We start from the raw sequence: 18,183 nt of genomic DNA on the forward strand, positions 1-18,183 counted from the left end.
GCCTCCCAAGTAGCTGGGACTACAGGCAAGTGCCACCACGTCCAGCTAATTTTTGTATTTTGTAGAGACAGGGTTTCGCCATGTTGGCCAGGCTGGTCTCGAACTCCTGACCTCAGGCGATCTGCCTGCCTCAGCCCCCCAAAGTGCTGGGATTACAGGTGTGAGCCACCATGCCTGGCTGATTCCAACTCTTTTTTTTCAAAAGAGACAGGGTCCCACTCTGTTGCCCAGTCTGGAGTGCAGTGGTACAATAATAGCTTACTGCCAGCCTCAAAATCTGGGCTCAAGTGACTTTCCTACCTCAGCCTACTGAGTAGCTGAGACTACAGGCATTCCACCTACTAAGTAGCTGAGACTGCAGGCATGTCACCATGCCCTGCTAATTTTAAAGTTTTTTTGTAGACACAGGGTCTCACTATGTTGCCCAGGCTGGTCTCGAACCCCTGGCCTCAAGTGATCCTCCTGTCTTAGCTTCCTAAGTAGCTGGGATTACAAGCACAAGCCATAGCACCTGGTAAGTCTAGATTCTTTAGCCTTGTAATCAGAGACATTTCTCTGGTCCCCTCTCCTCTGGCACTTTGCACAGCAGTCACCTGGAGTGACGTGTTTTGCCACAGGCCCGCCTGAAATGTACCTTCCCCAAGCCCGCATTCGCTGGCAAATTTTTGTTCTTTAGAAGCCAACTCAGATACCATGTTGTCTGTGATATCTTCCTGGAAAGTCCTTTTCCCCGTATCACTTCCTTTTTTCTAATGCAGATACTTTGGTTGACACCTTTTGTTCTTGTATCTCTGCCATCTCCAAATATCCAGTATCTCTTCAACGCAGTGCCCAGAATTTATTAAGCACTTCCTGACTGATAATGTTCTTTGTAGATCAGAACAAACATCAATAATTATACCATTTATAAAGAAAAGTAAAATTTAAAGGTAAAATTTTTAGAGTAAAAATGGTCACACACAGAAAATAAGTAAAGAGGGAAAAGACCACAGACTTTTGTCAATTTTCTTGAAATTTTATGTTTCAGATAAAATGTCTTTCCAAGCTGAACATGGGAGTCAGTATTGCCCTCGGGTCTACAGTTAGTTATGCCAAGAATAATGTTAAGTTCCTAAACAATGACCACTATTAATTACTATATTTAATTCATTTTAAGACCCACCTCTACCTTTCTAACATTTATGAAATTGCAATGCATTATAGGCTTACAACTGGCAATGTCTGGGGTTTTGTTTTTGCTTAGAGAAATATAAAATAGGCCGGGCGCAGCGGCTCACGCCTGTAATTCCAGCACTTTGGGAGGCTGAGGTGCGCAGATCACCCAAGGTGGGGAGTTCGAGACCAGCCTGACCAATATGGAGAAATCTTGTCTCTATTAAAGATTCAAAATTAGCTGGGTGTGGTGGTGCATGCCTGTAATCCCAGTACTCAGGAGATTGAGGCAGGAGAATCACTTGAATCTGGGAGGCGGAGGCTGTGGTGAGCTGACATCACACCATTGCACTCCAGCCTGGGCAACAAGAGCGAAACTCCGTCTCACACACACATGCGCGCGCGCGCGCGCACACACACACACACACACACACAAAGAGAAACACATATAAAATTATGGAGCATGTTAAATTCAATGAAATATAATAGACTTTAAACCAGCGATAATGCAACTTGATATGCTGAGATCAGCTGCAGAATATTTCTTTCTGGAAGGCGATAAATTCTTATTTATCTTATTTAGAAGGTGATCATATTCTTATTAGTATTCCATAACTCAAACAGTTACGGAACATGTAGACGAAAAAAGACTGCAAAAGCTTCTTATAGTTTATTGTTACACAACTGCAACAGTCTGTTCTTAACATCATTTTTACTTCTTAGAGGAATGGTAAGAACAAGGGGTGACATTGTTTTTATTTTTAACATGGACAGTATGTATAGGGTTTTCTGAGGGTTCACAGGTTTGTGTGTCTGGGGAAGGGTATTCATCTTTATTCAGATGTAGAATGCATTCAAAACTGATAGCCATGTATAGCAATCATTAACATGTGAAAAAGTGTTATATTATTTGAAGGTTTTCTATCATGGAGAACTCTAGTTTTCACCATGATGGGGAAAGCTAATTACCATGGAATCCTGGAAATGAATGGTACAACTGAATAGAGGCCAATATAGTTTCTAATACAGATGTGCCTATTGATATATTTTTAAAAGTTAGAAGGAAAATTTTTTTTCAGAACTACTCTTTTGTAACTAGTTTCCAGTGTGTGTATCAGTAGATGAGCTATAGAGTCTGCTCAGTGGAAGGTACTTATGCAGATGCAGGTTACCTAGACCTGACGATCAGCTGTGGAGAGACATGTGCTCTACAGGTCCTTTATTGTCTCTTTTTACTCTTTAATGAAATGTTATAAATTATTACCTCTTTACTGAAATTCCAGCATGCAGAGACCATTTTAATATGTAGCACACACAGCCCCTGATACTGCAGCCCTCAAATAAACGTTAAAATTATACTGGTACCTTCTGGACCGCAAAGGGATCTCTCTGTTCATGGTCTAAGTATTTCTCCAGATTAAAGAAAGTGTCGTAGAAGATGTGAGCCATTCTGCACCTCTTCAGATCTCTTAGAGTTATTTTGCCTACATAAAAATAAACAAATCTGGTAAATTTCATGAAGACCTGTGTTGGCAAGAGAAAAAAACTTCCACTGACATCTAAAAGTATAGGTATATGTTTATTGTAAAAGTCTTATTTTCAGAATAAAAAAATTTAAATCCCATTTCTTTTTTCAAGAGTATCAATTTCTCAAACCCATTTCTTTTTTTAAATTGAGGTAAAATTCACTAACAAAGTTCACCATTTAAACAACTTTAAAGTGCACAATTCAGTGGCTTTTAGTACACTCACAATGTTGCAACACCATTACCACTATCTAGTTCTGTAATAATATCACCCCAAAAGGAAACTGTGCCCATCAAGCAGTCCTTCCCCATCTCTCCTCATGTGCTTTCTAAGGAAAAATCTTCTTTCATCTCCCAAACCCTACGTTCATTTTCTTTTTAAAAAAGAGATAGGGTCTCGCTGTGTTGCCCAGGCTGGAGTGCAATGGTTACTCACAGGAACAATCATAATGCAATACTCCCACCTCAGCCTCCTTAGTAGCTGGGACTATAGGCACACACCACTGTGCCTGGTGTAAAATCCTGTTTCTTAAATAGTAGACTTGCCATCAATTGCTACACCAAGACTGGGCATGGTGGCTCACGCCTATAACCCCAGCACTTTGGGAGACCAAGGTGGGTGGATCACCTGAGGTCAGGAGTTTGAGACCAGCCTGGCCAACATGGTGTAACCCCATCTCTACTAAAAATACACAAATAGCTGGGCGTGGTGGTGGTCGCCTATAATCCCAGCTACTTGGGAGGCTGAGGCAGGAGGATCGCTTGATTCCAGGAGGTGGAGGTTGCAGTGAGCCGAGACTACACCATTGTACTCCAGCCTGGCAGACAAAGCGAGACTGCATCTCAAAAAAAAAAAAAAAAAAAAAAAAAAAGGGTTGCTACACTAATAGTCAAGGAGCAACTTTAAACACTTCTGTACTGGGAAGTCTTCTATCAAGACTCTGAAATGTTAAACAATTTAGGACAATCTAGGATTCTGTGCCCCCCTCTGATACACAGGTGAACAGTGCAAATGTCCCATTGCTTGGTCTCACCATCAACAGCTGGCTTCACTAGGTCAAGCATCTGGCACAGTAAATCATGGAATGGCAAGGGCTCAATTCCCATGGCTTCCATCCGCTCACACTGCTCCTCATAGAAGTACTCCAGCTCATACATGGAGAGTATACCATCTCCATCCACATCCATGCAGCGGAACCAATACTCAATGCTAGGCGATAAGGACAATCATTATCCTGGGCCTGGTAAATACTTTTTATTTATCCAGATTTAGTATGTTTCTTTTAAAATAAAAGTTACATATTACGTACACTTCAGGCTTAGATACAGTTTTACAAAGTTTGCTAGAGAAAATGGCAGACCCCTTCTTCCCTTTATTTTTCCACCCAGAACCAACCATGTTCAACCCTGATTATTCTGCTTTTTACCTTCCTATTTTCAGATAACACGCCTATATTGCTCCTTTCTTGTATTTCTTTTCAGAACTATTATTAGAGGCTGGGTGTGGTGGCTCATGCCTGTAATTCCAGCACTTTGGGAGACCGAGGCGGGCAGATCACTTGAGGTCAGGAGTTCGAGATCAGCCTGGCCAACATGGTGAAACCCCATCTCTACTAAAAATACAAAAAACTAGCTGGGCGTGGTGGTGCATGCCTGTAGTGCCAGCTACTTGGGAGGCTGAGGTGGGAGGATTGTTTGAGCCTGGGAGGTCGAGGGTGCAGTGAGCCAAGATTGCACCACTGCACTCCAGCCTGGGTGAAAGAATGAGATGCCCGCCTCAAGAAAAAAAACCAAACCACCAACCAACCAAGCAAACAAAAAGTATTGATTTCACACTGTGAAAGTTGAACTTTAGTTCTTTTATAATTTGTCACCACTTTATCTACATGTCCTTCTCATCCTCTTAATACAGTTAACTTGCTCAACATTCAGAATTTATAATTTTATATTTTTCTTTAATCTCTTATTTGCTCAGTTTTCTGTGTACTTGCTACTAAGTCAACCCCAAATCTCTGTCAGTTGTCTAAATCCACACTCAGTCCCATGAGGTACTCTGTCAATGGCATGTTCTTGATTAAGTCTTCCTTGGTTCCTTCTGACCTATTCTAATCTGGGCTGCTTAGTCGCTAGGCCTTGCTCAGTTTCATCCAGGGATTCCTTTTGCCTTTCTCCTATTTCTTGTTTCTCGCACTTTCCTCATTCCTTATTTTGTTTCTTCATTACTTTGTTACTCTGCGCATTCTCTAGCAGCTTCCTGAATGAAGGAGCATGGCAGGTATATTTTTTGAGATCTTGGATCTTTGAAAATGTCTCTACCCTCTAATATGGTTGGTATTTTGGCTAGTTATAGAATTAGAGGTTTGCGGTGTTTCGCCTTCAGATTTTTTTTTTTTTAAACTTTAGAGATGGGGTCTCACTTTGCTGCCCAGACTGGAGTAGAGGCACGACATGGCTCATTGCAGCCTTGAACTCCTGGCCTCAAGCAATCTTTCCAAGTAGCTGGAACCACAGGTGCACACCACGATGCCTGGCTAAATTTTTTTTTTTTTTTTTCAGATGGCATCTTACTCTATCACTCTATTGCCCAAGCTGGAGTGCAGTGGTCCGATCTCGGCACTGCAACCTCTGCCTCCTGGGTTCAAGTGATTCTCCTGCCTCAGCTTCCAAAGTGGCTGGGATGACCGGTGCCTGCCGCCACGTCCAACTAATTTTTTTAAGGAGAGACGGGGTTTCACCATATTGACCAGACTGGTCTCGAATTTCTGACCTCAGGTGATCCGCCCGCCTAGGCCTCCCGAAGTGCTGGGATTACAGGTATGAGCCACGGCATCCAGCCTGGCTAATAATAAAGTGTTTTTTTTTTTTTTGTAGAGTCAGGGTCTCACTATATTGCCCACACTGGTCTTGAACTCCTGGCCTCAAGGGATCCTCCTGTCTTGACCTCCCAAAGTGCTGGAATTTTAGGTGCAAGCTACTGTGCCTGGCCTTTTCCTTCATACTTTAAAAAGTATTGATCCATTGTCTATCCAGTATTGATAAGAAGTCTAAAGCTTTATTGGTATCTATTCCTTTGACTGTAACTCATTTTGTTTTTTTCCTTAGAAGCCTGCAGAGGTTTCTCTGAGTCCTTAGTAGTTTGAAATATCATGATGGCCTTGGTTGAGATCTAACTCATCTATCTCGCTGGACTTTTCTGAGAGCCTATTCAGTTTGGAAACTGAATCCTTCAGACCTTGAAAATGTTTGTATCTCTCTTCCCTGCCCTTTCCCTCCTTCTTTTTTTTTTTTTTTTTCCTTAAGAACAGTTATTGAGATCTACATAGCCCAGTATGGTATAGCTACTAGCCAAATGTGGCCTTTTGAGCATCTGAATGTGGCTAATCAAATTTGAGATGTTTTCTCAGTACAAATACAAAACAGATATACAACAAAATTAATTTTACCTATTTTTAAATTTTTCCATTGTGGCTAAATTTTAAAATTATTTATGAGGCCTGTACCACATTTCAATTTCCAGTTCTATTAAAATTTTTTTGACCGGGTTCTCCAATTTTTGTATCTTGTCTCTATTTCCTATTGCTTCATCTTTTTTGAGGGAGGGGGTTTCTTTCTGGGAGGGTTACACAGCTTTATCTTCTAAACATTGTCTTGTTATTTCTGCTATTGTAGTTTTGATTGCTCAGAGCTTTTCGGTTTCCTGAATGTTCCTTTCATAAAATGTATCATTCTGTTCATGTCCTGTGATTGTAATTTCTTCTCATATCTCTCTGAGGATATAATCACTGTTTTTTTTTCTTGTTGTTAAAGTTTTATTTTCTCTGAAAGTCTCTGTTTCATCCAAGCTATCTTTCCCCCACTATTTGTCTGGCCTTTATCTTTTGTGCAAGAGGCTTTACTCAGGTATCTAGTGATCCTCTGTTCTCTGCTCATATTTGAGAGTAGGTGCTAAAAAGCTGATCGGAGGTTCTGATCTGTGGGTTTGTTGACTCTGGGCTTTACTGTAAAATGAATGGGCTGGGTTTTTTCCTTGGGGATGACCCAGTGTCGAATCTTCAGGTCTTCATTCTCGGGCAGGTCAGTTCCCCAGAAAAGCATTTCAGTTTCCTGCTTGGAGGTTCAGGGCAGTTAGGCAGCATTCTGTTAGCTGAGTGAGGAATGAAGACTGGGCATCTCAGCATTCAGTTTGCATACACTCATTTTATCTGTTTTCAAGATCGCATTCACATCTCAACTGTGCCCAATGCTCCCCAGTCTGGATGCCCTTCTGTTTTGCGCTCTTCAGGGAATAAAGCACCAGTTTTATGCTAGGGTAGAGGACATGGCTTGAAGACCAACTGTTCATTTAAACAAACTTTCTATAAACTCTCCTGTTTTTGGCTTACCTTTACCCCATCCCCACTTCCAAGGTTCCTAGCATCTCCAAATCCTGAATGTCTGCAGGTTTTGCTGGGTATACTTGGTTGCTTCTTGGTTTTTCCCTCTGGCTTAGGATTCAGACAGTCTGCTATGTTTATTTGCTTTCCAGTTTCCAACACTTTGCTATTATCTCTTATTTCCTTTATGAAGCCAACAACATTAATTGGTAATAGGGAACAATATTTTTCTGAAGAACCACAAATTCATGGCAAAGTAAAACTTTTCAAGAGAAGATTCTAGGAGACCGCTGTTCAAATTCCCACTTGTAGGCTTGAAACCATATTAAGAACCACACCTGTAATGGTTAAACAAAAACTCCTTTGGGGAGAGAAAAGTGAAAATAACTAAGTTGTAACTGTTGACTGTTTTCAAGTAAGTCACATTAAGACCTGTGTGTACCTTTTGAGAAAGATATAGTTTACATTATTGCAAAAAACTGAACATGTAATACTTGAAAACGTTTTTTACTTTTTGTTTTTGAGATAGGCTCTCATTCTGTTACCCAGGCTGGAGTGCAGTACTGCAATCATGGCTCACTGCAGCCTCAACATCTTGGGCTCAAGTGAGACTCATGCCTCAGCCTCCAGAGTAGCTGGGACAAGAGGCATGTACCACCACACCTGGCTAATTTTTTAAAAACTTTTTGCAGAGATCGGGTTTTCCTACGTTGCCCAGATTGGGCAAAGTCTTTTTGAGAAATATATTTTAAAAATCATACCAACTTGATGTTTAACATTGTTATTAAAGAACAAAGGGGACATTCATTGAACCTAATGAATGTGAGGTAATAGGATGGCTATGGTGAGGTTCAGTCACATCATATCTACTCTTAGAGTATAAAAGGGGCAGAATGTTGTCCCACTGTGAAACTATTCCTGATTGTGAGGAAAGCCTTGAAGAGTTACATCTCATAAGCAGAGGGCTGCGATACATGTAATAATATCTGGTTGTTACACTGTTGTGTCACTGCAAGCTCCGCCTCCTGGGTTCACGCCATTCTCTTGCCTCAGCCTCCTGAGTAGCTGGGACTACAGGTGCCTGCCACCACGCCCGGCTAATTTTTTCTATTTTTTAGTAGAGACGGGGTTTCACCGTGTTAGCCAGGATGGTCTTGATCTCCCGACTGCGTGATCTGCCCACCTTGGCCTCCCAAAGTGCTGGGATTCCAGGCGTGAGTGAGCCTCTGTGCCCAGCCTTTTTTTTTTTTTTTTAAAGTAATAATGGTTTTAGTACAAAAGGGGCAGGGGACTGTCCTCTGACTGGCCTCTAAGATCTCTTGGTATCTTGAAATTCCTCATTACTTATCTTAAGAGAACCAAAATCAGGCAAAAGGGAATAAAGTAAATCTTGATTTTGACCAAGGATGTAACAGGACTGAAGTGAAAGGCAACTTATTTTACTGTGAAACAGAAACTGAAATACTTTACTTACTTGCATTTTCAATTAAGAACTAAGACAATCTTCTCTTTATAATAAATAACGCTAAAGCATACCCTTCAGTTCTTTGCTAATAACCCATAAGAGAGAAAGAAAGCTAGAATGCAAAGATAGATATACTGCCTGAATATTTGCCAAAGGCACATAACTGCTTTTAAATATCTGAAAGATGTGGTAGATTAATCAGATATAATTCTCTGAATATTGGAGAGCATAAGGATCAATGAACGAAAGAGAAAAAATGAACAGGCTGCCTCAGTGGATGGTTACCTGTCCCTGAAAAGTTTAGCAGCAGGGGTTGGATGGATAATACATGCAGGACATGGTCAGAGGGTATTTTCTTATTGAAAGTACTGGATACTCTCTAAAGTTTCTTTCAATGCAGATTTTCTGTTTTTTTTTTTCTTACCATAGGTAACTGATCTTCTCAGAGCCTGAAAGTGTTGACTATTTATTGTAGGAAAATTAGAAAACAGAAAACACAGAAGGAATAACTGACCAGAGAGCACTAGTGTTAAATTTCTGCTATATTTACCACCAATATTTGTTTTTTCAAAGCATAATGATATTAATGACAAATTATATTTCTAAAATTGTAGACATAAAATTACATTTTTAAAATTTTTTGTGAGACAAAAGTCTCGCTCTGTTGCCCAGGCTGGAGTGCAGTGGCACGATCTCAGCTCACTGCAACCTTCCTCACCTCCTCCGCAAACCCTGGGTTCAAGTGATTCTTGTGCCTCAGCCTCCCAAGTAGATGGGAATACAGACATGAGCTAAGATTACTTCTGGTCCTTTCCTTGGACTGAATGAAATTAAGTGCTGAGCCAGTGAATTCTTGCCCCTAATATAAATTCCTGTATGCTATTCAAGAAGAAAGTTATTGGAAACTCCATTATTGCTTAGGCAGTAACTACATGTATATTCTGTTGCATATTCAGTATACATATACATATTGTGAAAGGCACTGGCCTAATGCCCTTAGGCATAACAAAGGTGAATGAAATAACTCCTGGAGATGATACCTAGCCAGATGACTAAGGTAGAAGCAGAATCTGATAAAAACTAGGACAGAGAGATTAAAAGACATACTGAAAGGGGGTTTGCAAGAGTTTGTCCACAGAAAACAATCTACCCAGATACTTTCCATATCTACCTCTGTTACCAGGCATAGGAAAGACTCTAGATCCTAATATTGTATGCAGCGTTTCACACAGGATTAATCACACCTTAGTGAATGTATTACTTTTTTCACAAAATTCATTTTTTTCTACCCATGTAATTCATAAGCCAGAAACCCGATTTCTGCAAAGTGATGCCTATTCCATTTTCTTAAATAAGAGTTTGATTTTCGTTCTATAGACAGTCCCTACTTATGATGGTTTGACTTAGAATTTTTTGACTTTACAATGGTGTGAAAGCCACATGCATTCATTAGAAACCGCACTTTAAGTACCAATACAATCATTCTGTTTTCACTTTCAGTATTCAATAAATTATATGAGATATGCAATACTTTATTATAAAGTAGGCTTTGTGCTGGATGATTTTGCCCAAATGTAGGCTAAGATGTGTTCTGAGCACATTTAAGGCTGGCTAGACTAAGCTATAATGTTCAGTAGGTTAGGTGTATTAAATAATTTTTGACTTATATTTTCAAGTGATGCTGGGTTTACCAGGATGTAACCCTACTGTGAGTGGAGAAGCATCTGTACAGATATTTTTGTCAAAATGGTGGGCACTATTTTCTGCTCACACTCTGCTTTAGTAAAGCAATGTGAACCACTGAGAATAACACACAGGGTACCTAGTAAGTGCCATTAGAAACCAAGTAAACAAGTATCAATGGGCAAAATCAGTAGTTCGCTTTCTTATATAATTGGCCTAACATTGATTTTCTTAAGCAATAAGCAATTTCATGACACCAAAAGAACTCTCTTTTAGGGAGTCTACAGCCTAGTTGGAAAGAAGGTAGACATGCAAACGAATGGCATCTGTATGACAGGCCATATATTACAGTGGTAAAGAGTCCAGGTTTGGGAGAGATACAAACCTGAGTTTGAATCCAAGCTAGGACACTTACTAGGTGCACGGTCTCTTACAGCTTCTGTTTCATCAACTGAAAAATGCGACCACTGATACCTCAACTCATAGTGATATGAGGATTAAATAAGCCATTACATATAAAATACTAGTCACCGGCAAAGAATGGAATCTCAGTATGTGAGCTGTTAGGAGAAAGGCAACATGCAAGGTAGAAAAGGAGCACCAAAGAAGGAGGTCTAAGAAAGTTTTTGACTCAAGAAACCTCTGTTGGTAATATTCTGTGAGAATCCAGTTATGGGTCTCATGATGTGAAAAACTGATCTGAAGAGCTCCACTTCTGCTAATGATTACCTAAGTAGGATCAAGCCTTCCACTGAGGAAACTGAGGGGACCCCCCCCGCCATAGAAAAAAAAAACGGTTCAAAGATGCTGGAGAATTAACAGGGCAGTGAAGAATTATGGTATCCAGATCTAGAAGAGGAAAATCCAGAGACGGGCACCTAGCATTTGGGACCATCTTTCCCCTGGGGCATCTGCAGATTCTGGAAGAGGGAACTGAAAGTTTGAGGAACTAAGCCTTGACTTACTAGTACTTTGTTACTGATTTTGGGTCTATATCAAGAGGCATGTCTGTAGTTTTATTTTCTTGTATGTGTTTGTCTGGTTTTGTTTATAAAATGAGTTGGGAATTATTCCTCCCCTTTCTGTTTTCTGGAAAAGGTGGTGCAGAATTTGGTATTATTTCTTCTTCAAATGACTATAAGAATACAGTTAAATTATCTGGGCTGGGAGATTTCTTTTTCAGGAGGTTTTGAACTGTGAATTCAATTTTCTTTAATAGACATCTGACTATTCAGGTTATGTATTTCTTCTTAGGTGAGTTTTATTTATTTGTGACTTTAAAGGAAATTGGTCCATTTCATTGAGGTCACCACATTTGTGTGTGTATATGTTATTTGTAGCATTCCTTTATTAATTCATGAATATCTAATGCCCCTTGAGTCATCCTTTTTAATCCATTGATTATTTAGAAGTGTGTTGTTTAATACCCAAGTGTGTGGAGATTTTCCAGTTGTCTTTCTTGTATTGATTTCTACATTAATTCCATTTTGTTTACAGAACATACTTTGTAGTATTTTAAGTCTTTTCTTTTTAAACAGGCTTACTGAAATATATTTCACATATCATATGATTGTTCCTTTAAAAATGTACAATTCAAGGGTTTTTAACATTCACAGAGCTGTATAACCATCACTACAATTAATATAGGGACACTTTCATTACCTAAAAAAGACTCCATACCCGTTAGTACTCATTCCTCATTTTACCACAGGCTCTCCACAGATTACGCAACCATTAACCTATTTCCTGTTTCTATACATTTGTCTATTCTGGACAACTCATATAAACGAATTCATACAATATGTTGTGTTTTGTGACTGGCATCTTTTACTTCACATAAGGTTTTTAAGATCCAATCATGTGTAGTATGTATTAGTACTTCATTTTTCTTTACTGCTGTATAATACTTGATTATATGAATAGATCACATTTGTTTATCTTGGGCTGATCCCAACTTTTGGCTATTATGAATGATGCTGCTATGAAAATGGGTGTACAAGTTTTTGTATGGATCTGTTTTCATGTATCTTGGGTATATACCTAGGAGTGGAATTGCTAGGCCATATGATAACTCTATTATTTAACCATGTGAGGAAATGTCAGACTTTTCCATACGGCTGCACCATTTTACATTCCTATGAGTGTTCCGATTTCTCCACATGCTTGGCAGCACCTGTTATTATCTGACTCTTTGGTAACTATCTTAGTGTGAAGTGGTATCTCATTGTGGGTTGTCTTTTTACTTTCTTGATCATATCTTTTGAAGCATAAAAGCATTAATTTTTTCTTTTTTTTGAGATGGGGTCTTACTCTGTCACCCAGGTTGGAGTACAGTGATGTCATCTCAACTCACCGCAACCTCTGCCTCCCAGGCTCAAGTGATCCTCCTGCCTCAGCCTCCCAAGTAACTGGGACGACAGGCGCGTGCCACTGTGCCTGGCTAAATTTTGTTATTTCTGGTAGAGATGGAGTTTCACCATGTTGCCCAGGCTGGTATTGAATTCCTGAGCTCAGGCAATCCACCTGCCTTGGCCTTCCAAAGTGCTGGGAATACTGGCGTGAGTCACTGCACCCAGTCAAAAGTTTAAAATTTTGAAGTCCAATTCATTGATTTTTTCCTTTTGATACTTATGCTTTTGGTGTCACATCTAAGAAACTGCCTAACCAAGGTTGTGAAAATTTACTCCTCTATTTTCTTCTAAATTTTTTATAGTATTAGCTCTTACATTCTGTGCTGTGATCCATTTGACTTAATTTTTGTAGTATGTGAACTAGGGGTCCAAATTAAGGTTGGTGCAAAAGTAACTGCAGTTTTTGCCATCGAAAGAAATTGCAAAAACCACAATTACTTTTGCACCAATCTAATATTATTTTGTATGATACTCAATTGTTCTGGCACTATTTATTAAAAACTGTTTTTCCCCCATTGGATTGTCTTGGCATCCAGCATCCTTGTTGAAAATCAATTAGCCATAAATGTGTGGGTATATTTCTGAACTCTCAATTCAATTTTATTTTTATGTCTATCATGATACAAGTACCACACAGTCTTGTTTACTATCACTTTGTAGTGAAATATTTTGGAACAGGGAAGTGTGAATCCTACATTTTTTCTGTACTTTTTCAGCATTGTTTTGGTTACTGTGGTCCCTTTGTATTTCCATAGGAATTCAATATTTGGTTTTTCCATTTCTGGGAAAAAAAAAAAACCATCGAAAAACAAAAAAAGTTTTTGACTCAAAGTAACTAGTATTTTGTTAGGAATCTGTAGATCAGTTTGGGAACTACTGCCATCTTAACAATGATCCATGAACATGGGATGTCTTCATTTCATTTTTTTTTTTTTTTTTTTTCTGTGATGGAGTTTTGCTCTTGTCACCCAGGCTGGAGTGCAATGGTGCAATCTCAGCTCACTACAACCTCCACCTCCTGGGTTCAAGCAATTCTCCTGCCTCAGCCTCCCATGTAGCTGGGATTATAGGCATTTATCACCACGCCTGGCTAATTTTTTATATTTTTAGTAGAGATGGGGTTTCATCATGTTGGCCAGGTTGGTCTCGAACTCCTGATCTCAGATGATCTGCCCACTTTGGCTTCCCAAAGTGTGAAATTACAGGTGTGAGCCACTGCAACCCAGCCAAAAATCCAAAACTTTTCGAGTACCAACAAGATACTCAAAACTCATACTCAAAGGAAATACTCACTGGAGCATTTGGATTTCAGATTTGGGGTGCTCACTGGTAAGTATAACAAACAGTTCAAAATCTGAAAAAAAATCCAAAATCTGAAACACTTCTGATCTCAAGAATTTCAGGTAAGAGATACTCTACTCTGCCTGTATATGAAAAAGAGTAGCATATATGCGAACTTTTAATTTTTTTTTCTGAGTATTAAAATCACTGGTATTAAAATTTACTTTTCTTCTGCTCATTCATGTTTTCTAAATAAATGATTACTTTTGAAATGGAAAGCAAAGTTACTTAAAAATAACCTAACAAGCTCTCTAAGAAATGGCTTATTTTTATTTCTACATCTTCTAAACAATATATTCAACATTTATTTTTTTAGAGTTGGTGTCTTGCTCATTATACCCAGGATGGAGTATAATGGCATGATCCTAGCTCACTACAGCCTCAAACTCCTGCCCTCAAGTGATCCTCCTGCTTCAGTCTCTCGAGTAGCTAGGACTACAGGTGTGCATGACCATTCCCAGCTATTTAAAAAATTTATCTGTAGAGATGGAGTCTCACTATGTTGCACAGGCTGGTTTCAAACTCCAGGCTTCAAGCGATCCCTCCTGCCTTGACCTACCAAAGTTCTGGCATTACAGATGTGAGCCACCACATCTGGACATATTCAACATTTAGATAACTTTTCGACCTGATATTAAGATAGTTGAGTTAGTTATACCTGCAGGTACCATCAAGGACTATAACCCCTCCCTCCCTTGGTACTGAGCACAAACTACAGTGCATTGTGTTACACAAAGTAGGGATAAAAAGTGAGGCATCTAGATTTTTTGCCTGAACAAGAGATGGAAAAAAAGAAATGTGTAAATTAATAACTCCAATAAAGGTATGTCTGAGAGTGCAAAGGAAAAGCATAGATGATTTCAACTGGCAGAATGTGTTCTTATACACTAGTCATCCACAATTTGCTTTCCCTCTCTAATAGTAATGGTTTACCACTTACCCAGTAAGATGATAAAACAAGTAATTCACAGCATCTATTCCCATATTCCACATGAATGCTTACTAGCCCTACTTGTCATCAGCTTACATGTCACTTAATCTTTGTTTCTGTGGGTAACAGCACTTCTCTTGATATGCCATGAACATGGATTCAGTGCCAATCTCCTAAGACGGAGAGCTCCGAGATGGCAGAAACTAAGTCTAATTCATCTTAGTATTGCCAGGTTGAGTTGGCTTCACTAGGTATAATATGCACCATGACTTTTTCAAGCTTTCTGCATGTGTTTAACATCTTGGCAAAGGAAACTTAGAAATCATACCTGGTAGGATTCCTTTTGTCTTCTTCAGAGATCAAAAACCAAACAAAATCTGCATAGCTCATTCTTCCCTCTTTCTGTATTGTTTTTCCCCTGAAGAAAACATACGGTTATAAAATTTCCTGAGCAATTACTCAGAACCATTTATCAGGATGATAGACTAAGAAATAAAGTAATACGCCAGTTAATTTTTTAAAAATTATAATGCTAAATGCCTCATAAAGGGCAACCCTTCCACAGCCTATCTTATTTTCAAAGGTCTAAAGGGTGAAACCAGAAGGCATTTGCAAATACAAAGAAAAGAAATCTGGCTTTTCATATGAATGCAAATAATCACTGGGATAAAATACTGTTACCTGTATTTAGATATAGGATTAATACTCATGTTAGGCATCAATGGAAGACACCTCAAAATAGTAAGAGCCGTCTATGACAAACACATAGCTAGCATTACACTGAATGGACAAAAGCTAGAAGCAGTCCCCTTAAGAACAATAACAAGACAAAGATGCCCACTCTCACCACTCTATTCAACATAGTACTGGAAGTCTTAGCCAGAGCAATCAGGCAAGAGAAAGAAATAAAACGCATCCAAACAGGAAAAGTCAAATTATCTGTCTTTGCTGACAACATGATTCTATACATAGAAAAGCCTGAAAACTATGCCAAAAGGCTTTCAGAACTAATAATTTCATTAAAGTTTCGGGATACAAAATCAATGTAGAAAAATCAGTAACATTTCTATACACCAATAGCATTCAAGCTGAAAGTCAAATCAAGAATGTAATCCCATTTACAATAGCCACACACACACACAAAATAAAATACTTAGGAATACAGCTAAACAAGGAGGTGAAAAATCTCTACAGGGAGGACTACAACACTCTGCTGAAAGAAATCAGAGATAACACAAACCAATGGAAAAACATTCCATGGTTATGGATAGGAGAATCAATATCGTTAAAATAGCTATACTCCCCAAAGCAATCTACAGATTCAATGTTATTCTTACTAAACTAACGTCATTTCTCACAGACAAGTTTTAAGAAAAAAAAAAATTCTAAAATTCATATGGAACCAAAAACAAAGCCCAAATAGCTAAAGCAATCTTAAGCAAAAACAACCAAGCCAGAGGTATCATAGTACCTGACTTCAAACTACACTATATAAGGCTACTGTAACCAAAACAGCATGGTACTGGTACAAAAACCGACACATAGACCAATGGAGCAGAATAGAGAGCCCAGAAATAAAGCTGCACACCTACAACCATCTGATATTTGACAAAGTCAATAAAAACAAACAATGGGAAAAAGACTCCCTATTCAATAAACAGTGCTGGGATAAATTAGCTATATGTAGAAGAATGAAACTGGACCCTTACTTTTCACCATATAAAAAAATTAATACACAATGGATTAAAGACTTAAATGTCAGACCTCAAACTATAACAATCCTAGAAAAAAAACCTAGGAAATACCCTTCTTGACATCAGCCTAGGCAAATAATTTATGGCTAAGTCCTCAAAAGCAATTGCAACACAACTAAAAATTGATGACTGGGACCTAATGAAACTAAAGAGCTTCTGCACAGCAAAAGAAACTATAGACAGATTTAACAGACTACCTACAGAATAGGAGAAAATATTCTCAAACTATATATTCAACAGAGGTCTAATATCCAGACTCTATAGCGAATTTAAATCAACCAGCATAAAACAACCCCATTTAAAAATGGGCAAAGGACATGAACGGACACTTCTCAAAAGAAGACATATAGGCAGCCAACAAACATGAAACAATCTCAACATCATTCATCATTAGAGAAATGCAAATCAAAACCACAATGAGATACCATCTCACAACAGTCAGAATGTCAACTACTAAAAAGCCAAGATATAACACATGCTGGTGAGGCTGTGGAGAAAAGGGAATGATTATACACTGTTAGTGGGAATGTAAATGGGTTCAGTTGTGGTGGAGAGCAGTTGATTTCTACTATTGTTCGACGCAGCAATCCCATTACTGGGTATATACCCAAAGGAAAATAAGTCATTCTACCACAAAGATACATGTACGTGTATGTTTATCCAGCACTATTCACAATAGCAGAGACATGGAATCAACCTAGATGCCTACCAACAGTAGACTGGATGAAGAAAATGTGGTACATATATACCACTGAATACTATGCAGCCATAATAATTATGAAATCATGTCCCTGCAGCAACATGGAGGCAGCTGAAGGCCATCATCCTAAGCTAATTAACACAGGAACAGAAAACCAAACACCATTATGTTCTCATTTGTAAGTGGAAGCTAACATTGAGCACACATGGACATAAAGATGGGCACAATGGACACTGGGGACTGCTGACGCGGGTAGGGAGTGAGCAGAGTGAGGACTGAGGGACTGCTTGTTGGGTGTTGTGCTCACTGCCTGTGTGACAGGATCCTCCAAACACCAAACTTCATCATCACACTGAGTTCCCATGTGACAGACCTGCACGTGTACCCCTTGAATCAGAAAAGTTGAAATTATTTTTTTAAAAAAGAATTACTGTCTTGTATTAAGCCATAACTATGTTTTATAGGATATTATTTGCTCCAACAGCACTGCCAAATTATTCAGGAAGCTTTGCTAAAATGAGATCGTTATGGTATTACTTGTTCATTTTTAAATGCAGCATTAAACGTTTTCTTACCTTGTTACTGCCCCAGAGAATATCCTTTCAATAATCCTGTTTGATGAAGCTAAATGTAGATAAAAAAATTACAACGCTAGTTAGAAATATGCTCCATAAAGGCAATACTTTTTACAAATTTATTTTTCATTAGCTACAAGCTAAACCATAACCATCGTCCATGATGAGAATGTGAGTACATTTTTATTTATGCATAATTTTAAAATAGTTTTAAAAAATAATAGGCAAATGAATATGGCTGACATCTGGGAAGTATTAATATAGCTGAATGC

General features: G+C 38.7%; 1 protein-coding gene across 8 annotated transcripts in view; it reads right to left on the reverse strand.

Moving 5' to 3' along the window:
- PPP2R3A (protein phosphatase 2 regulatory subunit B''alpha) overlaps positions 1 to 18,183 on the reverse strand; it is a 195,511-nt gene that overhangs the window by 48,832 nt on the left and 128,496 nt on the right. For all 8 annotated transcript variants that reach the window (XM_008009046.3, XM_038002837.2, XM_038002838.2 and 5 more), the window contains 4 exons: positions 17,912 to 17,960; positions 15,211 to 15,300; positions 3,713 to 3,888; positions 2,518 to 2,636 (listed from right to left, as the gene is read on the reverse strand). In XM_008009046.3, coding sequence (XP_008007237.1) covers positions 2,518 to 2,636; positions 3,713 to 3,888; positions 15,211 to 15,300; positions 17,912 to 17,960 — 434 coding nt within the window. The remainder of the gene's footprint in view (positions 1 to 2,517; positions 2,637 to 3,712; positions 3,889 to 15,210; positions 15,301 to 17,911; positions 17,961 to 18,183) is intronic.

This window comes from Chlorocebus sabaeus, chromosome 15, assembly GCF_047675955.1.
Source record: "Chlorocebus sabaeus isolate Y175 chromosome 15, mChlSab1.0.hap1, whole genome shotgun sequence".
Taxonomy (NCBI): domain Eukaryota; kingdom Metazoa; phylum Chordata; class Mammalia; order Primates; family Cercopithecidae; genus Chlorocebus; species Chlorocebus sabaeus.